A 24,442-nucleotide genomic window follows, 5' to 3' on the forward strand; every position below is an offset into this window, starting at 1 on the left:
GCGGTCTTTCGAATCAGCTTTGACCGCGATCCTGGAAGACTTGGAGTTAAGCTTTTCTCTGAGAAAAGAACGGAGAACGGCACTGAAGTCATTCTTAAAAAGGGAAGATGTGTTCGGAGTTTAGCTGACCGGATACGGTGAATGTTTAATCTATCAACAAGCTCTGTTTCACCTTCGTTGCTCTGGTTGGTGTAGCGCTATCTTATCGCGTGCAGACAGATTTTGAAAGACAACCGTTTATCCCGCCCCTCGGATTGAGCCCTGTCTATGGTAAGTTTCCAGACCAAACATCTTGATGTGGGTCTGGCTTGTCAGGCTACACTGGAACAGTTTTTTACAGGAACTGAATATTACACAACACCGTTACCGAGCACGTGTTGTTTTAAATTCTCAATGTTCCAAATATTGCTGGTTTGTCAAAGAAAAATTAAACACACTGTGATCGAGTAGCCTACACCACATTTACTTTTAATTATTATTTACAAATTATTTACACATTTACAAATTAACTGTTGTGGGAATGGGATCATTTGAAATATAAATCGCTTTGGATAAAAGCGTCTGCTAAAATGATTAAATGTATAAAATAAATTGTGAAATGATGATGAAATTAAATTGAAGAAGGTCATAATTATTGAATAGCGTAAGTTCCGTTTTTTTTTCTCTCATTGTTTAAGCACAGTGTATTTCTACATAATGTAGGCTACATCTAGAGGCACGTGTTGTGAGGAGTGATCTGCATGTTTAATTTTTATATTGCTTGTTTTTATTTTTATATTGTTCAGCATTCGTCATTATTAGTTCTTATTTTTCTTCCTATCATGATATTCATCTCATTGACACATCATGTTCAGGTCATGATGAGCATCTGATTGTCTTCAGCGAAACAAAGATCCAGAGCTGATCTGCTTTCAACGGCAGTGTAGCTGCAGTAGGCTAGAGGAGCGAGGAGGACTCTCTCTCCAAGATGAGTGTCTCAGAGAAACAGAGGTAAGACTGTGTTTGTTTTAGAGTTGCACAATTATCACAAATCATAATTGTCGATTATTCCCTTGAAATTGTAATTACTTTAAATAATAATTGCCTTTCTTCTTTAAATAAATAAAAAGTAAACTTTATATTACTTTTTTTTTTGAATTAGTAAATTTAAAGCACTATTATACAAAGTAAGTAGACCTATGGCTAATTCTAAATAATAATGGCTAATAATAAAATGATTCCTTTTGTGTCCCTAAGAAATAATCAGACATATAATTACTATACCAACACATACATTTGTGATTTAAAAACATAATACTACTATGTATTGTTTCCTCAATATTACATTCAATTAAAGTCAATTACATTTTATTTTAAGTAACTAAAATTGCATTTATAATGATACAGGTAATGTTTTTACCTGTCCCTCGATATGATTGTTCTTTTTCAGCAGGACTTTTAATTTGCAAAGTGAAGACAACATGCTACAACATTTTTAAAGTATACATTTTAAGTACACAAGTACATAAATGACTATTTATTTAACTTGGTGTAATCAATATATACAAGTAATATCCTTTCAACATTTACAACATGTGCTTTTGTGGCACTGACCTATTAGTTAGCAATTTGCAAATTAGCTTGAATTTGTCAAACCTGGAGCGTCAGCCCTGTTTCTTTTCTATAGTAACAGGTTTTGAGATGTCAGTAACAGGGATGACATAGATTAGGTGTCACCTTAGCCAGATTGTTTTTAAAGCTTATCTGAGTAAAATGCAAACCTTTTTAAAGCTCATCCTGCGTGTATTATTGAGCTAAAGCCTTTATTATTAGAGTGGGTTGGATATGAGCATCAGTTACATTTTTAGCTAGTATTGTTGGTACGTACATCTGCTAATTGTTTTATTAACTATATAAATAGTTTTAACGTTGTGTTGATTTATATTTTATTTTATATTTGCACTTTAATAAACTTTTATAGATGATAGTAGTATGCCATTTAGTGCAGCAGAAAAACAAAGGCGCTATTGTAAATCTTATAAGATATTTGGAAGAGTGTTTGTAACCGAGCAGATTAAACAATTAAGCAAAAAAATTAAGATTAAGTAGCACAACATAAAAGCTGTCCTTGATCAATATGTTATTTGTTAAATTACATTTTACATTTACATTTAATCATTTAGCAGACGCTTTTATCCAAAGCGACTAACAAAAAAAAAAGGGGAGAGCAATAGAAGCAACGAAACAGACAAGGCCAACAACCTGTAAGAGCTGTAAGAAATCTCAATTAATTAGCACAGTACACAATTTTTTTTTTTTTTTTTTTTTTTTTTTAGACATCTACAACAAAAACTCACGTACGCAAAATGCCGAACACTGGATTTTGATAGCTATGATAACAACCCATTAGGACTAAGGCTGTTGCCCCAGCTGTTGTCGTTAATGCAGATTCAGTGGCCCAATGGGTTGGTTTTGTATTCTAGCTAAACGCGCAGCAATAGCCATCTACAACAAAAACTCACGTACGCAATATACAGAACACCGGATTATGATAGCTATGATAACTATGTAACACACCCGCCTGAAGGCACAAATCCGGATGAGAGACGTAGATATGATCCAGGAGTGTGCGCTTTTTGGTCGTTGCTGTGGTGATCAGTAAGTGCTATTCTGTATTGGTCAAGTGCAATTGGAAAAGATGTGTCTTAAGATGTTTTTTAAAAATGGCTACAGACTCGGCAGCACGAATTGAGATCGGCAGGTCAAATTATTTCCAATTGTTTTTCACAATTAATTATCAATTAATATCAATAATAATTTTAATTGTTCCTATGAAGTGGATTTGCTGTACGTGACAGAATTAATTAAAGTGTCTCAATCCCTTAAAAAACATAACTGTGTTTAAATTATTTTCACATCATAAACGTGATTTGAGAAGTGGTCTGCTCTGCATCTCCTGCGCTGCATCAACATCACCCGGATAAAATCTGTCAATGTTCAAATGAATGCACGGCTCAGACAAACTGACTGAAGTGTGTATGACCCAATACAATTATGAGATAATTCCTCCTTCCCTAGTAAATCTCTCAATGTGTAAAATCAGTTGTTTCTGTTATTATAAATTGCACATTATTTTCACAATAATTTTATTGTGGTTTTTTATTACTCTTCCTGGTTCAATTGGGTGTTCTTGTAAGAAAGCAGGAGTGCCTGGAACAAACTTTCCATATCACCTTTCGAGAGAGAGTGATCGATCGAAGTTCAAAATGCTTGATCGTGACACTTTTTTTTACAGTTCCAGGAATTGCTTTGGCAGCAATTCAAACAGATAGTTAGAGAGACAGAACTGTTTTTTTATTTTTTTATTCTTTAAAAATTTTTTAGTCATTTATAATGCATGCATTGAATAACAATATTTATATAATACACTGACATGTGAATGCAGTATGCATATGTAGTTCCCTTTCGAAAGGGAACTCGAGCTGCGTCAGCTGACGCTATGGGGAACGCCTCCAGCGTGACCGGTGTCTGAGCTACTATCAAACCACAGCAATCCTATTGACCGGCGACAGCCTATGATGTCATCAAGGTGCGACCAGGAAGTATATAAGGGCGCCTTGCAAACATGACACCAGCATCTTCGTCTTCAGGGACTGTTTTTGTCTAAATGCTTCAAATCAAAGGTAATCCAGATTCATTTATTTTCTGCCTGGGATTAAGAGCATGCACAGTCAAGCTCTTGTGGAGTCATTTGTTCGATTGTGTGTAATGTGAGCGAAGTTTTCAATCCGAGATCGCTCCGTTCTCGTCTAGCGCTCTTCCTGAGGGAAGAGCGTTTTTGCATCTGAGATTAGTGATGTGATCCCCGCTCACGCTGAGGCTGAGCGCGGATGCACGTCACATTCCCTCGGATGGGGTCGCCGATCGCCGCGAGGGGATGTTTCCCTCCGGCGATCTAGCAACTGACGAGACTAATCACGAATGCTCGTAGGGATGGCTGGTGAGAAGGGAAATTAATTTCTCAGCCATCCTGACTGTGTATGCTGAGCCGATGGCTGTTATGAGCGCGCTGCATGCAGGCTGCGGCCGTCATGTGGGCGCATTAAAGGAGAGATCGCTCGTTTAAACGGAACGATCGATTTCTCCCCGGCCATAAAACCGTCGGCTCAGTTGAGCTTTTCCATTCCTTCCTGATCTCCTGACTGAGATCGTGAGGGTATGGAAGAACCCATATTCAGTGTATTCACGGACATCAGCGGGTGTTAAATGCTGATGTTTGGAGGATGGGTGTTCTAGCTCCAACCCTGCCATCTGAGCTTCTTTCAACTATGTTTCAAGAAGTTTAGATGGCGGGGCATACACGGCAGCGGGTCAGCCTGGTGCTACTTTTACGCCGTGTCGGTGTTGCAAGTATACTGGGAAGACCTGCTGAGGGATCTCAATCAGGGAAAATACCCTGACCCGCGGCGCAGCTCTGCGCCATATCAGCGATAGCAGGGCCTGAGGGCCAGTGTCACAGAAGCGCGGGTGGTGGTGTCCGAGGACCCGCACACCGCTGAGATCCGGGTCCCAGGCAGGCGGGAGGCGTCACGGTATACGGACCAGTGACGGGGCCTGAGTGCCAACATCGCCTCTCATGCTCCCCGCGGTTAAGGGCGGGGCGCAAAGAGGCGGACTCCCACATAAGAGGAATAGTATCACAACGCTGTTGGCGTGAATGAAATATCCCTCCCTTAGGTGGGTGAGTTAAGAATTACATCTCATTTACTGCTCTTCTTCATTTTCTCCCCAGGCGCTTCTTACATCCGGCCCTGAGGGGGGCCATGACGATGATACTCTAGACCCCGCCTGGCTGGGCTGTGAGAAGCGCACCCTCAGGCGGTTGCGCTCCCAAACATGCATACTGTGAGTAAAACTTATGTGTGGATATCGTCGCGCAGGAGGCGAGCTGGTAAGTCCCCCTTGCGAGGGAAACATTTATTATTTATGTTGTGTGAGACTTCATGCTCCCCGCCAAGGGTTTGGGGATCACGGTATCGATGGAGGACACCATAGGGCCCTGTAGTTCCCCTGTCCGGTGGCTAGAACGATTTTTTAGATGCCGTTATGTGGTATGTCTAGAGCTAGCTTTGCTAGGAGAGAATAGCCGCCATTGTATGTACAGCTGTGCGAACAGTTTTTTTTTTTGCCTTCTCTCTGTGTGATGAAGCAGTATTGAGGCAACCGCTCATTCTTGTAGGAATGTGCTGTTGTTTTAGGCGAGTGTGCTCTCCTAGTCAAACAGGAAGCTCTTAGCCACCCCAGGGTAAAGCGGTCAACGTTGCCCCTCGTGGAATTTCATAGACGGGAGGGTGAGTTTAGGCATACGCACGAACTACAGATTTATGTCTAGCCTCGCAGGGCTTAGACGGAGTATTATTGAGGTTTTTTCGCTTCCCCGAGCCGCGTATAATACTCTTATGTAGGCTGGCCCTCTCCGGGCCACTGCATCAGTTGGCCTAGGCTTTTGCGGGATGGGGGGCATTTCTTTCCAAAGAAGGAAAGTAATTATCGCCCGAGGCCCTCGGTTTGAATATTGCAGGGCATTTTCTTTCGCATCCCTAGTCAGCCTCCTCTTACATTAGAGTCGTCCGGCCAAGGCCCGCCCCCTTCTCTGCGTTTTGGGGTTTTTAGTAATGCAGGTTGGTGTGAAGCAGAATGTACAGCGACTTAGCCAGTGGTCGTGGGGCGGGGTTTGGCGTCCCACGCTTGTACGCAGGTGGGCTATTTTTGCGAAAACCCCGCTTTCCAGAGCTTGTTGTGGCTTGTTCTGGCGGCCCCTGGCCCCATCCTGGAGGATGTTGGGCGGGTGGGTAGCATATTTGTGAATTTTTTTTTTTTTTGCCCTCTGCTCTGTGTCTTCTGCTCCACCTTTTAGGGCTCGGGTTGAGCTGCACTCGCAACCTGCGTGCTTCGTAATGGTTCGGTCGGATGCTCCCCTGGAAGCCGAAGCATTGCCATGGCTGACGCCCTAGCGTGAACGGTAGGCCGCTGCATGAAGGAAGAGCGGCCGCCCTTACGCAGGTGACGTAAGTTGTACTCCCCTCGCTTTGAGGGTCTAGGTACTTTCTGCTGAGTACACTGCTTTTGGCAATGTGTTTAGGCTATGTCTGTAGGCACTGCCGGATGGGACTGCGTCATCGCATGGAGGACCCCGTGAGCCTCCGGGATGAAGCCAGCCCCGGGAGGGGCATGGGCTACCAGCTGGCTGTGAGCAGCCAGCTTGGGCAGTCCTGGCAGTGGACTCTGAGCAGGAGGCCTCAGCAGGCCTCCTTGCGGGTGAGTCGCGACATCGGGCCAATGTGCGCCTGGGAGGAATATCCCCGACGATGTCGGCTTCAGCAGTACCTCGTCGACAAGCAGGACCATCATGGCCTCCCTGGGGTGATTCCCCAGGTGGTAACTGGATGTCTAGGTCTTCGTCAGCCAAGCAGACAGCCACTGTCAGCCCGACTTGGAGCGGCCAGCATTCATCCGACCTGCCAGCGAGCATTCGTCGCTGGCATGGCTACAAGCCCAGTTAGTAGGCCTCCCTAGGCCTCCCTGAGGGCCTGCTGGGGTGCAGCAGGCCTTGCCGGGCTTCCCTTGAGGGGGTATTCCCGTGCTTCAGGTGTTAGACGGCAGGTAGTAGGCCTCACCAGGCCTCCCTGAGGGCCTGCTGTGGTAGCAGTAAGCCTCGTCTGGCTTCCCCCAAGGGGTCGTTCCTGGGCTTCAGTCACTGGATGATAGGTAGTAGGCCTCGCGGGGCCTCCCTGAGGGCCTGCTGGGATGCAGCAGGCCTCATCTGGCTTCCCCTGAGGGGGTACTCCAGGGAACTAGCGCTGGATAACAGTTCCTGGGCTCCAGTCACCAGATGGCAGGTAGCAGGCCTCACCAGGCCTCCCGGAGGGCCTGCTGGGTTGCAGCAGGCCTCATCTGGCTTCCCCTGAGGGGGTACTCCAGGGAACTAGCGCTGGATAACAGTTCCTGGGCTCCAGTCACCAGATGGCAGGTAGCAGGCCTCACCAGGCCTCCCGGAGGGCCTGCTGGGTTGCAGCAGGCCTCATCTGGCTTCCCCTGAGGGGGTGGTCCGGGGCCTCGGCCACTGGGTGACAGGGATTAGGCCTCGCTAGGCCTCCTGGAGGGTGAGCCCCGGTTCCCGGTTCCTATGACAGTGAGCATGGTTGCTAGCCAGGGCGGCTAGCATGATCTGCTATCAGGTAGCAGGCCTCACCAGGCCTCCCTGAGGTCGTTCCCTGGTCTCAGTGCCGGCTACGAGTAGCCTGGCAAGTAGTAGGCCCTGCGGGGCCTCCCAGGGGGAATGAGTTCCTTGGACGGAGACACATAACTGGCTCAAGCTGACAGCTAGTGGTTCCTGCCATCAGGCTTCGGTCCTAGCCGGCAGCACCTGATGGCGGGCGCATACTCTAGCACGACGAGTTTACACTGCTGCTATGCGGTCCTTACAGGACAGGGACTTGCATAGGTTGCCTACAGCATGGTACCTACCAGGCAGGCTTAAGAGCTCCCCTCTTAGGAGGGTTGTCTGTGAGCTTACGGCCGCCTGGGCCTGGTCAGTTGGTCGTAGGCCCCTCGGGGCCTCCCTGTGAGATCAGCCTGTAGGCCTTCTCAGGCCTCCTGAGCACCCCTGTAATGTATGTGCTCGGTAGATCCTAGGATCGAGCAGCTGACTCCCCTCGCTAGCAAGGGTGGGAAAGCACTACGCTGAGCGCTGTTCTCCAGGATAGCCCGTCTCTGAGTTCCGGCCTGAGGCGGACACTGCCAGTTCGCAGTCCCTCAGCTTGATGCCTCTCCAGAGGCGAGTTTCCAGAGGCTCTGTTGTTAACAGACTGGGCTGGCAGACGGAAGCGTCCCGCATAGTGACACCAGGTCAAGCCTCCCTGGTGGCATTCGGTGAAGTTCTTCCCGAATAGTGACTGGCTGGGGCGCCCTCGGGTCCCCTAGCCACATTCCCTTAAAGGAACCCCTTCTGTCGAACAGGTTGGTTCCAGGCCTTTGAGCGGCCGGGGTAGGGTACATGAAGGTGCCCCAAGGCCACAGCTCGGGCTATGACCGTAGGGAATGCTGTCACTGACAGCCTAATGTGACCAGAGGGGGAGTGGTTCAGGCATTTCAGTTGAATTTGCTTGTCCTGACAGTTGTCACTGCCAGTAGGCATGCACTCCCCTCGGCATGGCGGCGTGGGTATATCGTTCCCCATAGCGTCAGCTGACGCAGCTCGAGTTCCCTTTCGAAAGGGAACGTCCCCGGTTACGAATGTAACCTTAGTTCCCTGAGAACAGGGAACGAGACGCTGCGTCACTTTTGCCATGCCTCGGGGCCTGCCTGCGAACAGTCCCTTCAGACGAAGAAGCTGGTGTCATGTTTGCAAGGCGCCCTTATATACTTCCTGGTCGCACCTTGATGACATCATAGGCTGTCGCCGGTCAATAGGATTGCTGTGGTTTGATAGTAGCTCAGACACCGGTCACGCTGGAGGCGTTCCCCATAGCGTCAGCTGACGCAGCGTCTCGTTCCCTGTTCTCAGGGAACTAAGGTTACATTCGTAACCGGGGACGTTACGTAGGACATTACATGTAAGGGCCCTGTTCATGTTGGACAGACATTTTAATTGCATTTTGTGTCTGTTAAGAGGCACAAAGACACCCTTTACGTCTATGCCCCCATAACTGCCGTTTTAGCTGAGTGGGGGCTCTGGGCATTAAAGGTCCTGTTCTTCTCGATTCCATCTTTCAAACTTTAGTCAGTGTGTAATGTTGCTGTTGGAGCAAAAATAACATCTGTAAAATTATAAAGCTCAAAGTTCAATGCAAAGCGAGATATTTTATTTAAAGGGGGGGTGAAACACTCAGTTTCAGTCAGTGTCATGTCAATCTTGAGTACCTATAGAGTAGCATTGCATCCTGCATATCTCCGAAAAGTCTTTATTTTTTTAATAATTATATAAGAAAGATGCGCTGTTCCGAGTCTTTCCGAAAAAAGCCGAGCGGGTGGGGGCGTGTCGTGTGAGCGGAGCTAAATAATGACGTGTGCAGCAGCGCGCTGTGTGTTGAGTGGAGCGTCATCCCTAACAGCGGTAAAAAAACTTTATTCAAAAAAAAAATATGGCTTTTAATCAGATACAGCCATACATCTATGATCCGGAATCAGACCCAGAGGCTGCAGTTGAACAGGAGCAGCAGCAAAAACGACTAGAGCAGGACGTCTGTATGTGGTAAGTTACAAGTTATACACTAACTATATAATATGCTTAGCGGCTTGTGTTATTTACATATTTATACTTGAATTATATCGTCGTATTTTTGTCTTTGAAGGTGTACATGTGGGAAGTGCAGTTGTGCACGTGTGTTTGTGTGTTTACGCGTGGTTTGTGTAGACAATTGTAACGTTAGTAAGCGGACTGGTTTTGCACCGCAGGCTAGTGTTTACATAGATAGACACGGAATAGTAGCGCATTTGAATGAAGAAGCGCGCTTATTTAGTTCAACATATTTCCCCCCTTTGTGTATTGTTGTTTGGAGTGCTTTTACAATACACAAACATAAAGTTACACATATAGTGGCCAGCTAAACAAATGTACACGCACTACACATCGCATGCTCCATTGATCAATTAACTATACGTGATCATGTTTGGGCTACTTGATGAGCATAGGCAAAGACACAGACATTTGAAGCACTCTTACTCACAGCCTGCGGTTCTAACGTTAGGACCTTTATCGTTGGGACTGCTCCATCCTTCAGCATTAGGCGATTGGAAAAGCCGGCGTCAAGCTGGGCCTTGTTTATGAAACAGTCGGCACCGAAATGCAGCGAACAGATATAAACATTCGCGCAACTCAGTTGCTGATCCGGAAAAGCAAATTACATCCACTGTTGCCTTAACGCGGGGTTTTTGGCGAATCTGTGCAGGACTGTCTTGGTCTGGCAACCAAAAACCCACTTTTTTGGTGACATTGTTATGTGCTATGTGTAATTGTCACCTGTCCAGCATCCTACAAACCAGCGTTTTGATGGGCATAGCCTGTTGCTTTCGCTCTCTCCCTCGCTCTCTCTCACGCGCTTCCGGTAGAATTGTCCGTAAGGCCCATACAAGGAAATTCCGCCCCCACTAACGTCAATGGGGACGCATGATCTCAAAAAACTTGCCGAAACTTATGACTAACCGGAAGTAGTATTTTTGACAAAGAAATACTCCCATCAAACGTCCACCTTAACTTTTGAAACTTTGTCTATGTTTAGTATGGGATTCCAAGTCTTTAACAGTGTAAAAAGATCAGTATGCATGAAACAGCATTTCACCCCCCCTTTAACAGAAGTTCCCTTTCAAAGCCTACAGCGAACGGTCGGTTTGGACTACAGCGGTTTGCACTTCCTGCTGTAATGACGTCACTAGAGCAGTTTGTTGACTAACCCTCCGCCCACAAGAACACGCAGAATAGGGGGCGTGGTCTTGTTGCTCTCCCACGTGGAGAAGAGCGCGCATTCAGCGCTTGCATCTCCCCGTTATAGTAAGAGGCGGGACCTTTCCGGGCAAAGTGTGCTAAGCTGCTGTCCAATCACAACACGGGAAGCGCTAGCCCAATCAGAACTCGTTACGTATTTCTGAAGGAGGTAAACTTTTTATTTCGTAAGTTATGAAGATAATGTTGAAATAATGACACAGCGTATATTGCCCCAGGCAGTTTTTACTTTAACTGCGCCTGACAGAAGAATAATTTTTTTTTCTGAGATGATTATTACACTTTACAACAAATAAATAGCTTATATAATACTGTATTAGTCCTGGTGGCCGTTAAGAGTTGCTATGGCTACAGTTAACGCAGTCCAGCTGCTGGAGAAAACAGCGTTGACATTTTTGATGCGGTAGACAAACTGCATGTCACAAAATGATTGCGATTGAAAGTCATCACATGTAAACACCAGATCGGTTTAGATAACGTCTCATTTAAACAGTCCACTAAAACTTTCAATCGGAATGACAAAAAAAGTGTGCTTGTAAACGTGGCTAGTGTCGCAAAAATGATTACTGTCCGTCACTGACTTGGAGGAGCAGTTGCGCGCAGTCCTACATCACCGGACTAATTTGCCTAATCTTCACAGAACTTTAGATTGCGGTGGAAACGCAGACAGCTGCAGGTCTGGGGGGAGAAAAGTTCCTGTAAAAAAAGTTCCTGGTACAAATTGTTCCGGGTAATTTTGGTGGAAACGGGGCTATGGTATGCTTTTTGTGCGTTTCTTCTAGCATTTTCTAAACATGCTCGTCGGACCAAATATAAATGAGGCACTTCCTCTTGCTCTACGTTTGCCCTCTAACATTAAAGTTATTCATTTTGGATACACTGATCTTTCCGCGTCGTCAAATCAGCTGACTATGTTTTTGGTCTGTGTTGCATTCATATATCAATCGAACCGCAGTTGGTTTGGAAGCGGACCGAGACCGCTAAAAAGATGGGTTTTTTGGGCACTTGTTTGGTGTGCACCAGGGTTCGGATGTCAGCGTTCACATATGTTCAAATGAACCGCACTAAACGAGCAATCGCAACCCTTAGTGTTTTACTATCTACACAATTAAGTTTATTTAATGATATTGATATATAGTTTAGAGTAAAAATAATGCTGACCACAGTTAAGATTTTTCTTTTATTTATTTATTTATTTTATTTATATTGTCAATGTCAATTATTTATATGGTTTGGCATGCTGACCAGAAATATTTTCTATAATTTTATTGTTTATTGACAAACATTATCTTTAAAGAACTTTGACTTTGCATTTACAGTCAGCAGAGCCAAATGTAATATTTCAGTTCTAGATTTTACTGCGGATATTTATTTTATATATTCAATTTCTATTTATATCAATAATATTCTACTCTTTTAATATTGCTTTAATATTTATTTAATATTGCTTTAATATTGCTCCTCTAATAAATAAATCTAACTCAGTTTTGATCAATTGTTCACCTGTTTTGGAAGTGTCTGTCATGTTCTCACAATAAAGGATAGTTTAAAACCAGTCTGTTAAACTTTAAAGAAATAAAGATTTTACATTTGATTTTGCTATTTATCGATATCGACTGATATGGATTTTTTTTTTGCCCATATCGCCCAACCCTACCTAAGAATAGAATAACAAAAAACAATGATGTGACAAGCCATCAGAACCTAACAAAAAAAAAAAGAAAGTCAAATGAAGATACTGATGCCGTGCTCAACTCCAGAGGTTTGGCAGTCTCATGAAGGATATCTGCCGTTGAAAAGCCTCGGTGTTCTACATTTGTCAGATGAGAAACATTTACAGCCAAATGTCATTTAATTTACACGGAACCAAACATAAATACAAATCAAATTTTACTCGGCTTTTCTTCTATTTTTAGTAAGATATAGTAAGTATAAAGTGTGTATGTGCCTACTATTGTGAGTTTAACTTGAATTATGTCCAGCAGATATCTGGTTTAAAGCAGTGTGTGTAATTCACTCCTTGCTTTGCTTTTTAAAAGCCTACTTTTAGATTGTGTTCACAAAAATGTTTAGAGTGCATTTTGCAGTTTATTGCTACGTTTAGCGCAGCAAGTAATTTACATGCTGTGTATCTGGTTGCCGTGACAACCTCATCCACATGCCCGCTTATCTATAATCTTGGTAAAATAATTAAATTATGGAGTGAAGTTATTATTGTGAATTTTAAGGTTTACAACAGAAATGAGAGCAACTGTGCCAATTGACTTCCGTAGTTTGCCCTGCTTTTTTTTTTTTTTTTCTCCTTCTTTGTTTGTGTTAAATGTACTTAAATAAGCATGGGATCTCTTCAAGTGAGACTCCAAAAAATATCTCTCCTGTAGTAAAATGTTTTTCTCTCTGTTCGTTGTCATTAGTACAAGATCAGACTCACATGTCTCTGTGAGGAGTGACCGATCAAAAGGCTTTCCACCAGACTTCAGTGAGACGCATACCAATAGGTATTTCATGTGTTTCATATTTATTTACACATAGACTGTTTTACATAGAACAGTCACTATTTACATAGAAATATTTTAGGGAATATGTATCATGCAACTTTATTGTACATATGATATTTACATTTACAATCAGCAGTGCTATAAAAACCTATTATGTCAAATGAATTTTGGTATGCTGGCATAACTGCTGCGCAAAAATATAAAAATGCAATTGTTGGTGCAGAATTTACTATTATTTATGAGCCCATGTGTTATTTGCTTATAGGAAGGACATATTACAATAATAGAATGCTTTTACTTAAATGTATACTTAAATGGATCCTACACTTTAACAGTATGAACTTAACAGCTATTGCTTTCTGCTTACAAGTGATTCCTCTAATATTTTTTTTTCTTCTAAAAATCCAGTGTATTATTTATTCTCTAACAGGATTCAATATGATGCATTCGAATCAAATTATCAAACTCACAGCAGCAACAAGAATTTCACAGATAATCTCACGTCAATCTTCCAGGTAAGAAACGCATTTTCATAAATGTTTATATTATTAACAATATTTAATTTTGTAAATATACTTAAAAAATTAAGAATCAGCATAAAAAATGGTGTTTGTGTATTTTAGGTAAAAAAAATGACAGCTAATTAACATGCTTGGTTTTTGTGCCCAGTTATGCTATATTTTAAATTTAAATGTATCCTAATTTTTTTTCTGGTGTTCTTCTACAATATTGAACTATAGGTTTTTATAAGCATTTATGTAGGAACTCAAGTTTATATGTATAACACATTTTTATGTATTACACACCAATAATTCAGTTACACTTTCCCAGGCAATGCAACATAAAATGTCTTGCTCTTTTAGAAGATAAAGGAGTTTTTTCTGTCATTGTCAGTTACTTTTAAGACAAGATAGAGGGCTGCTCATTTTCCCCTGAAAAGCTATTGCAAAATTTGAATGGATGGCATGGTGGCAAGAAGGGCTGTCACGATTACTCGATTTAAATTTGAGTTCTCGATTTAAAAAAATCTTCGATTGCAATTTGCCCTCGTCGGGTAACCGACAAAATACTGGAAGTGGCGCATTCCACAGATTAGAATCCATGAACCGCATAATTAGACTGTTTTCTAAGAACACAATATATTTAAAGGGGTCATGAGCTGACTTTTTAAAAAAAATTATACTTTTGTCTGAGGTCAACTTATGACTTTTGCATGGTTTTTACATTCAAAAACATCATAATGAAGTAATAGTAATGAGCCTCTCTCATGGAACGCTCAGTTTTTATGGGCGTGCCACACTGAAGACTTGGAGGTAAACACCCACTGCTATGATTGGAAAAGCTTTGCATATTATACTGAGCTTAGCCTCCCCCATTTGTACACGTGAGGAATTGTTTTGAACGCATGTGGGAAAACTGCAACCAGAATGATTCTCCCACAGGGCTCGGAAAATGTCTTTATCAAATAAACTAAATGATTTATCTCTCATCCACCCGCAATTAATTGGAATGTTATTTTTGTATTACCTGGCCCGCCCGATCGGTGGATATAACCTCAACACTAACACACATGCATGCGCACACGCACAAGCCTCACTGCAGAGTCAGACAAATCAGCATGATTAAAACTTCCGTGATTGTATTTTTCCTTCGAATATCAAGTCAAAAGTATGAACGATTCACATTAAGAAAGGAATGTTTTTTTTTCTCTATTTAAGATTCACCGGCCTGCCAACAGGCTTGTGTTTTCATAGCCCATAAGGAAAATGCATATTAGCCCCAGGATGTTAGGCTTTGCAAGCCCTGACTCATACATATCCGAGTCTAATCACAAATCGCAGAACAGTGAACCAACAACACCACAAATAAAGAATTCTCCACCCTGTGACAGTTTATGATCAGTTAGACACATACTTTTTTGGGATTAAATAGCTCAAAAGGGTATTGAATTACAGTGAAAAGAACTGAATTAGATATTAATGATTCAAAATTAAAATGTACCACTTTATCAATTAATCGTCCACCGATTTATCAATCGATTACCGATTAATCACTTTATCAATCTTGAATCTGGATATTACCCGTGGCCAACGGCAATAATATCATTAACTTTATGTTCACTGTTTGTGAGCTTAGGCAACAAAATCGATCAGTTTGAGGCAGTAACTTATAAACACAAAGCACAAGACGTGTATAGATGAAAAATGATTACAAGGTTTATAAATCTATTCTAATCCACATAAACTAATCTAACAAAACACACACACAAATGTAGGGAGAGGTGATATTGTTAACAGCACACTAGCAAATAAATCTTAACTTGTCTGCTAGGCAAGATTTCACGAGCTCAACCAGAAAGAAGCATCACTTGCATTTGGATGCTCCTGGGAATGCGGCCTTTCTCTGAAAGAAGTTACTGCTGTGTCGATTGGTTGGTGGGCAGATGGTTGCATTCAAGGGACCATGAAATTGTTAAACAAGAAACATGGTTATAAGCGTACCTTGAGGGCCATCCTTGAAAGTGTTTTGAGCCAATCAGATATTATTGTGGGCAGGTTTCCGACCCGCTTCTCCTGTTCATGCATATCATTAGTGTAATCACCACCTTGGGAGTTGCTGGCATTCTTAGTGAGTTTGACTGAATACTTTTACCAAGCCAACTTTCATAGTGTGGCTAGGATACATTTAACATAACTTTAAATCATGAAATCATGTATCCATCACACTGATATCAGACATCATACTTTTTCCATGATTGGAGTAGGAAATAATCCAAATTCATTATGAATTAATGAATACAGTCAATACATTAAACAATACAGTCTTATGTAGCCTGTGTGTGTTAATTAGTGTTAAAATAAAATAAATGTCTAAATTATATTGTTTGAATGATGCATTCACCTGTCGATATCTTAATGTCTAGTACAAGTCAGGATGGGCAAGTGACAGATGCTTGGCAAGGTCTGATGGTTTTTCATCAGTTTTTTAAGCAAAGTAATTCCACTTCTCTCTTTATTAATTAATTTTGTTAAATGCAATTCATCTGCTTTATCCAGCACTGCCACCTAGCTGTGAACTTTGGAACAGCAGCATACCGAAATTAGCAAAATTATGATATTGTACTGTTTGAAATCTAATAAATACTGGTATTTTTCCATTACCGGTATACCGTGCATTCCCTAGACCAATTTCACAGTAAATCTCAGACATATTTCAGAACAGAGGTGCATTAGGGGTGTAATGGGACAGGTACGGAACCGTTTCGGTGCAGGGCTTTCGGTTTGGTGCACATGTGTACCGAACGGTTCCGAATGCAATCTTCAACAGTTGGCTTGTTTTAAGTGCGGAACACACTTCAATCTGAGTTCCCACGTGTACATATTAAGTATTCTGTCCAATTTATCATAAAATTGAAAAGATAAATGCCACTTTGACGCTCTTTAATGTGATGTATGGAACATACCTTAAGACATTAGAACTTACTAAAAACGTATCACATGTCGTGTGATTTTTCAATTTTCAAATGCGGAAAGAATATAAAACCGCTTGTAAACATTTACCTCATTCAGTCATTCCGTGTCCATGGCTGTTAGTTCACTAGAGAAAATAACTTTCACTAAATATATGCTCTATATAACCAATATATTTATTATATTCTACTGAACCGGTTGGTGATGTCTTGATTATTTAATGTATGTTTAAATAAATAGAAGGAAGCAAGTTTTCTTCCAGTACTACCTTGTACGTGGTTTGATTCCACAAAAGTGTTTTTTTATACTTTCCCTTATTAAATAAGATTTGGTCCAGGTGATCACCTAATCAGCACCTCATTCAGTAGAATGACCTGCCTACGTTGGAATTCAACAGACATTGGAATGGAATGGCGTCCATACTTGTAGAGATGCTGATTTAAGAAAAAATTGCAGTGGTCTCTTAATTTCTTCCAGAGCTATGAGCCCACTCACCTTTCTTCCACGAAGTGTGTGTGTGTGTGTGTGTGTGTGTGTGTGTGTGTGTGTGTGTGTGTGTGTGTGTGTGTGTGTGTGTGTGTGTGTGTGTGTGTGTGTGTGTGTGTGTGTGTGTGTGTGTGAACCCATTCCACAACCCCAACTTTACAGACCTTTTACATTCACAAACAGCTATATTATACACTGCATTCTTTTACAAATACTTTTCATTACTGTAATAAATAGTGTTGACCTAATAAGGATGTGAATTTAGTTAATTTTTAGTTTTTTCTGTTTCTTTTTTTCTTGCTTTTTAGGAACTTGAGAGGAAATTAATCACATCTCTGAAGTGTGAGCTGGAAAAGTTTAAGAAAATATTACAAAAAAAGAACACACAATACTTAGTGAATGACTTTAATGAGAACAGATGCATTGTCAAAGAAGCAGTCCTTGATCTCACACTACACTTCCTCAGAGAGATGAGGCAAGATGAAGCTGCTGATACTTTAGAAGGTAAGAGACCCATAACCATCTTTCAGATTGATACTTATAAATGTAGCAGAGAAAATTAAGACTAAAACTGTTTTTTGTTGTTGTTGTTTTTTCTGTGTTTAGATGAGCTCATCTTCATTCGTCGGCTAAAATGTGGCCTAAAGAAGAAGTATCAATGTGTGTTTGAAGGAATTGCAAAGCATGGTGACTCCACACTTCTGAATAACATCTACACAGATCTCTATATCACTCAGGGTGGTAGTGAACAGGTCAATACTGAACATGAGGTCAGACAGATTGAAGTTGCTTCCAGGCATCATGAATCACAAGAGATACAATTTCAATGCAAAGATTTGTTTGAAGCATCTGAACAAGACAAGGAGATCAAAACTGTACTGACTAAAGGAGTTGCTGGCATTGGCAAATCTGTCTCTGTGCAAAAGTTTGTTCTGGATTGGGCTGAAGGAAAAGAAAATCAAGATATTAGATTCATATTTCCTCTTCCATTCAGAGAGATGAACTTAATGGAGAAAGCAAAAATAAGTTTGATGGATCTTGTTGCTCAATTTTTCCCCGAGACAAAAAGACTGAACCTTACAACAAGGAATAATTTTACAGTCCTGTTCATCCTAGATGGATTGGATGAATGTCGTCTTCCTCTGAACTTTGATAGTAATGAGACATGGAGTGATGTAACGTCACCAGCCTCTCTGGATGTTCTTCTGACGAACCTCATCAAGGGAAATCTGCTTCCTTCTGCTCTCATCTGGATCACCACCAGACCAGCAGCTGCCAGTAAGATTCCTCCTGACTGTATCGACCGGCTGACAGAGATACGAGGATTCAATGACGCGCAAAAGGAAGAGTACTTCAAAAAAAGATTCACAGATGAGAAAATGGGCAATAAAATCACTGATCATGTTAAACAATCAAAGAGTCTCTTTATCATGTGCCACATCCCAGTCTTCTGCTGGATTTCAGCCACTGTTCTCCAGAACATTTTGGAGGAGAAAATGAATAATGATGTGAAAAACAAACAGTCTGATGAAACCTCCAAAACACTGCAGGAATTAAATACTGAAGACACTCCCAAGACTCTGACACAAATGTACACACACTTTCTCCACTTCCAGAACCAGCAGAGCAGACGAAAGTATGGTAGAAATTGCACACCCAATGTTTCCTGGGATAAAGTTGCCATCCTTTCACTGGGGAAACTGGCATTTCATGAGCTGGAACGAAACAACCTGATCTTCTACGAGTCAGACCTGAAAGCCTGTGGTATTGATGTCTTAAAGGCATCAGTGTACTCAGGCATGTGTACCCAGATCTTTAAGAAGGAAACAGGGATCATTCTTGGTACCATGTACTGCTTTGTTCACTTGAGCGTTCAAGAGTTTATTGCAGCTCTTTATGCACATCTGTTTCTAGACATCAAGAAGCAAAGTGTGTTTGATCATGAATCTACAGAACAGGAAGACAAAAATGAAACCTTGATTGATTTGCTCAAGACGGCAGTGGACAAGGCACTTGAAAGTGACAATGGACACTTGGACCTTTTCCTTCGCTTCCTTCTCGGTCTGTCACTTCAGTCGAATCGGCGACTCTTACAAGGTCTGTTGACACAGCAAGATGACAATGACCAGAACAAAAAGGAAATAGTTCATTACATCAAACAGAAACTTGATGATAATCTCTCTCCAGAGAGATCCATCAATCTGTTCTACTGTCTGAATGAACTGAATGATCAAACTCTGGTGAAAGAGATTCAGACCCACCTTAGCAAAGGAAGTCTCTCATCTGCTGACCTTTCACCTGCCCAGTGGTCTGCTGTGGCCTTTGTGTTGTTGACATCAGAGGAAGAGCTGAATGAGTTTGATCTTCAGAAATTCAAGAAATCAGATGAGTGTCTTATTAGATTATTGGAAGTTGTCAAAACCTCCAAAAGAGCTTTGTAAGTTATTTTAACACGTACACACGTTTGTTTTTGTGAAATGTGGGGACATTCCATAGGCATAATGGTTTTAATACTGTACAAACCATATTTTCTATCCCGCTACATTGAACCTACCCCTAAACCTACCCATCACAGGAAACATTTTGCATTTTTACTTTCCAAAAAACCTTATCCTGTATGATTTAAAGGGGGAGGGGGGGGGGGTGAAACACTCAGTTTCAGTCAATCTCATTTCAATCTTGAGTACCTATAGAGTAATATTGCATCTTTTATATCTCCGAAAAGTCTTTAGTTTTATTATATTTATAAAAGAAATATGGGCTGTACCGTGTCTTTCCGGAAAAAAAACGAGTGCCTGGAGGCGTATCGTGTGGGCGGAGCTAAAGAATGACGAATGCGCAAAGCGGTGACGTCCTCAAGCGTGGAGAAACCCTTGCTATCGATCTCTACTAATAGATATGATCCAGAATCTAATTCGGAGGCTGAAATAGAAACGGCAACAGCAGGACGTCCGTCTCTGTGGTATGTACTGTATTTAGTGGCCTGTCAACATTTGTGTGTGTTTACTCGCAGTTTATGAGGACATGATTCTGTTTATGGACTATTGTATGCGACTAAACATTAGCAGTAGCAAGCAAGCAAAACGGTTACACTAGTCTGACTTTTCACGTCAGACTAGTGTAACGTTATACATAGAACAGCAATGAAGTCCGTTAGCACATTTGAATGACGAAGCACGCGATCGTGTCATTTACTGATGTTTACTCACGCGACGATAAGCAACAGCATAGACATTTGAAGAAGTTTTACTCACCGGCTGCTTCCAAAGCAGGACCGAACCTTTATCGCTGGGACCGCTCCGTCAAAAACACACTTCTTGGAGTGTGGAGATCCACTTTGCGATGTGACTGAAGCAATGTTGTGAAGCCGTCCCGTCATTTCTGCGTTCAAATCGGTTCAAATGCAGTGCTGCCTTCCCGGAATGCTGTGCTGAAGCGTTGAAGTCGCTTAATGTCAAAGTGGAGGAATGAAGTGGAGCGCGGCGCGGACTATAACCGACAGAAGTGTTCACGGACGAGTGGATCTGCAGCTTGAGAGCAGTGTTTATGGGCGTGCATTTCCTCTCTCGCTCTAGTCGTGCGCGCACCCTACAGGGAGAAGAACCCGTACGGCCCATACAAGGACCTTCCGGTCTATTAAGGTCAAGTCGAGCCATACTCGAAAAAAACTCTCCGAAACTTGTGAGAAATCGGAAGAAGTATTTTTAACACAGAAATACTTCATCAAACGTCCAACATTAGTTTTTGAAACTTTGTCTATGTTTAGGATGGGAATCCAAGTCTTTAACTGTATAAAAAGCTCAGTATGCATGAAACAGCATTTTGAAAAGTGTGGACGGGGCCAGTGTCCTTATTTCACCCTCTTCTTGTAATACCCATGCCATCCTCATGTCATTATACACATTTGTGTCCTCATATTTCACGAAAATATGCCCACATGCCCACGTACGTGTGTGTGTGTGTGTGTGTGTTTTCCACCTAATTTTGTGATGTGATTTGTTTCCATTGTAGGCTAAATGATTGCAACTTAACAGACAGAAGCTGTTCTGCTCTGGCTGCAGTTATTGGATCAGATACCAGTCTAATAGAGCTGAACATGAACTATAATAATCTTCAGGATTCAGGAGTGAAGCTTCTCTGCACCGGACTGGAGAAGAGCAGTTGTAAACTAACAACACTTAGGTACGTTTTCTGACAAATAACGTTTTGTCAGATTTCAATTGGTGATTTCAAATAGCAAATTGAGTCATAAGCTTGGCACTTGTATGAACTTAGGTGTTTCAAATATTGTCACTGAGTGAAATAACTTGTCTTAAAAGGACTTTGGTAATACACTTAAACACTATTTCAGAATCTCTGTTCAAAATATGGGCAGTATGCAAAGTGCTTAATTTAAACCTTTTCTTTGACAATGTGAAACTGTCATTACTATTAACTATGGGTATAACAAGCTCAAGATTCGAACTAAATGAAAAAATAACACTGAAATTCAAATAAAAGGTTCATTTAAAAAAAAAAAACATTAACAGTGTTAATAATTTACAATATTTTAATTTAAATTAAGATTTATTTTAAACTTCTGTTAAATTAACCACTGTTTAGGTGTCACTGACCAATAAAACATTTTTTTTTTTTTTATGAAATTAGAATTAGGATAGCCTAAGAGAGAACTTCTTAAAGCAGTAAAAGCGCAAAAAACAAAACAAAAAATCATCAAATAGTGTTCTGTTCAAGTAAGTTCAACACAAACAGCGTTAGGGTTTTGTTTAGATTACTTACAGGTTTTTTTGTTGTTGTTGTTGCTAAAAAATCAGTACGTCTACATTTTCTGGAAGTAGCTGGGATCTTTGTGCATTTATAATATCCCCTACTGTTGAAAAAACACATTCACTAGGAACAGAAGTTATTGGAATTGTGAGGTAAGTCTTATCAAGAGGGGAAAGAAGGCAGTGCATTTGAGCATTTTCTTTTCATTTCAGTGGACATTTAGTGAGGGGAATTGATGGGTCCTTTTTGTACAGGTCAATCTCTACTTCTATCCTACTTCTGGACTGGGTGACTGGTGTTTCAGAAAAAGTTGCACCAAAGAGATCTTCCAGCACTGTCTTCTTGCTAGGTGGCTGTTCTTGCACAACTCTGTGTGCTGTACACAATGGCAGCCTTAAAATATAATAAAATAAAAAATTAAGTAGCTTACACAAACATGCAAATGGAGTTACAAACACACAATCGTTCTGCAAATAAACAGATTCTCACACACTTATTAATGTAGACATACCTGTTGTAACTGGTTTGATTTGTTCTTGCGATTGCTCGTTTAGTGCAGTTCATTTGAACATATGTGAACGCTGCCATCCGAACCCTATTGCGCACCAAACAAGCGGACCGAGACCACTAAAAAGATGGGTCTCAGTCCACTTCCAAACGAACTCTGGTGTGGTTTGACTGATATATGAACGCAACACGGAACAAAGACATGCAAACGGACCAAAAACAGGACGTAATGTCACAAGATGCAACACCTAGTCAGGTGATTTGACGACACGGAAAGATTGGTGTATCCAAAATTAATAACTTTAACTTTAGAGGGCAAACGTGGAGCAACGAGGAGGTGCCTAATCAATATTTGGCCAGACGAGCATGTTTTGAAAATGCTAGAAGAAACGCACAAAAAGCATACCTGGTTCTTCTCATGAAAGGACCCGTGTTGCCCATTATTAGCCGGTACAGACGACAGAACGGTGCCGTCTCTTTTCTGCACAACGGAAATACTGCTGCTGTTTTGAATGTTTTGAACATTTCATGAGCTCTTCATGAGTTCTCAGCTGGTAAAAATAATGGCATATGTACATGCATAAAATGGCCGCGTGTAATCCAGCACACAGTATTGTTTTGAATGTTAGGTAAGCAAGATCCTATGTCATATAAGCCGACCAATCAGGTTGTGATCGTCTCCCTGTGCTTTTGGTTCGGTAACTTTAGGTTTGCTGTTAAAAATACCAGTGTGAATGCTAAGCGGACCAGGACTATATGTTTTGTTTTTGTTTTTTGGTCCGGACCAAACTAACCGGACTACAAGTGTGAACGCACCCTTAAACTGCAATTACTTGACTGGCCACTAGGGACAGGCTCCAGAAGGGAGCAGAATCTCATTGTGCTCTATGTTAAAATGCCCAACTTTGCAGCATTCATTTACATTATATAAAGCCTTAAAGTTCTTCATAATTAAGGCCGTGGCCACTTTGAGTGACAGGTGGATAGCCATTTATCCACTGTCTGTTAGTCATCATGTCACCTCAGCTCCGCCTGCATCCCGCCACTTTGCCCATTTTCTGTTATTCGGGCGTGACGTGCTCCCAAGATGCCAATGGTCAGCTCATCTCTACTTTATGCTTCAGAACTGTCGGAATCCTATGGGTGACGTCACGGAACCTACTCTAATTATTTTTTTACAGTCTATAGTATAAACACCTGCCCAAACGGACGAGGAACATGCGCAGTCAACGGAGGCTTTAATCCGTGTTTATAAAGTATAAACAAGGAATAAATCTACACTATGTAACTTTTTTGCTGCTAGAGGGCATCTATTCAAAACAAAGGCTTAGCTTGATGATGCCAAGTTTGAGCTCAGAATATTGTGACATTTGGTCTTCACCTCATAGCCGGTGGAAAAGAATCAGGATAGGACTCGGGCAGAAATCATGTTCATGAATGTGAATATTAACGTTACTGTAGTATGAAGCAGAGCAGGACCAAGTGTTGAGGGAAATGAGCAAGGCCGCTGGAGCGATTGTTGTCAAACACACGGGACTTTTATTATGACAGGAGCTAACGCAGCTCTGTTTATCATTTTAGATACATTTAAGTGTGTTTACACTATATACAGTGGGGATTGTAAATTTGAGCACCCCAAGTCAAAAATAGTATTCATTTTTATATGGGAGAACATTTCAAGAGAAGAAGGAAAAATGGATTCAATAAAATTTCAGCAAATTTTGGATGCTAACTTGAAAAAGCTGAAGTTAAAGAGAGAATGGCTTCTACAAATGGATAATGATCCTAAACACACCTCAAAATTCACGGTGGATTACATCAAGAGGCATAAACTAAAGGTTTTGCCATGGCCTTCACAATCTCCTCACCTCAACATAATTGAAAATCTATGGATTTAAAAGAGCAGTGCATTACAGATAGCCCAGAAATCTTAAAGAACTGGAAGACTTTTGTAAGGAGGAATGGGCAAAGATACCTCAAACAAGAAATGAAAGACTCTTGGCTTGCTACAAAAAGTTTTTTCAAGCCAATGATACTTGCCAAAGGGGGCAGTACAAAGTATTAACTCTGCAGGGTGCTCAAACTTTTGCAGACGGCATTTTTTTTTTTTCTGTTGATGGAAATAAAATCTAATTTTTTTTTTAACTTATTATAAGGATGTAGTATAGTATCCTGGAATGCCTGAATAGCCCACATTCTACCACTGCATGAAAAAAGGTGTATCCGGACCCGTA

General features: G+C 41.5%; 1 protein-coding gene across 2 annotated transcripts in view; it reads left to right on the forward strand.

The window, feature by feature from the left end:
* The window catches only part of LOC137040136 (NLR family CARD domain-containing protein 3-like), a 129,288-nt gene that overhangs the window by 62,795 nt on the left and 42,051 nt on the right, over positions 1 to 24,442 (forward strand). Inside the window, exons 2-7 of one of the 2 annotated variants that reach the window (XM_067415553.1) lie at positions 855 to 990; positions 12,895 to 12,978; positions 13,409 to 13,493; positions 17,243 to 17,438; positions 17,541 to 19,371; positions 20,946 to 21,116. The exons of the other annotated variant lie outside the window; for it this stretch is intronic. Of the exons in view, the coding sequence (XP_067271654.1) occupies positions 968 to 990; positions 12,895 to 12,978; positions 13,409 to 13,493; positions 17,243 to 17,438; positions 17,541 to 19,371; positions 20,946 to 21,116 (2,390 nt within the window). The 5' untranslated portion in view covers positions 855 to 967. The remainder of the gene's footprint in view (positions 1 to 854; positions 991 to 12,894; positions 12,979 to 13,408; positions 13,494 to 17,242; positions 17,439 to 17,540; positions 19,372 to 20,945; positions 21,117 to 24,442) is intronic. 2 annotated transcript variants of the gene reach the window in all.

Source organism: Pseudorasbora parva, chromosome 14, assembly GCF_024679245.1.
Source record: "Pseudorasbora parva isolate DD20220531a chromosome 14, ASM2467924v1, whole genome shotgun sequence".
Classification (NCBI taxonomy): Eukaryota; Metazoa; Chordata; class Actinopteri; order Cypriniformes; family Gobionidae; genus Pseudorasbora; species Pseudorasbora parva.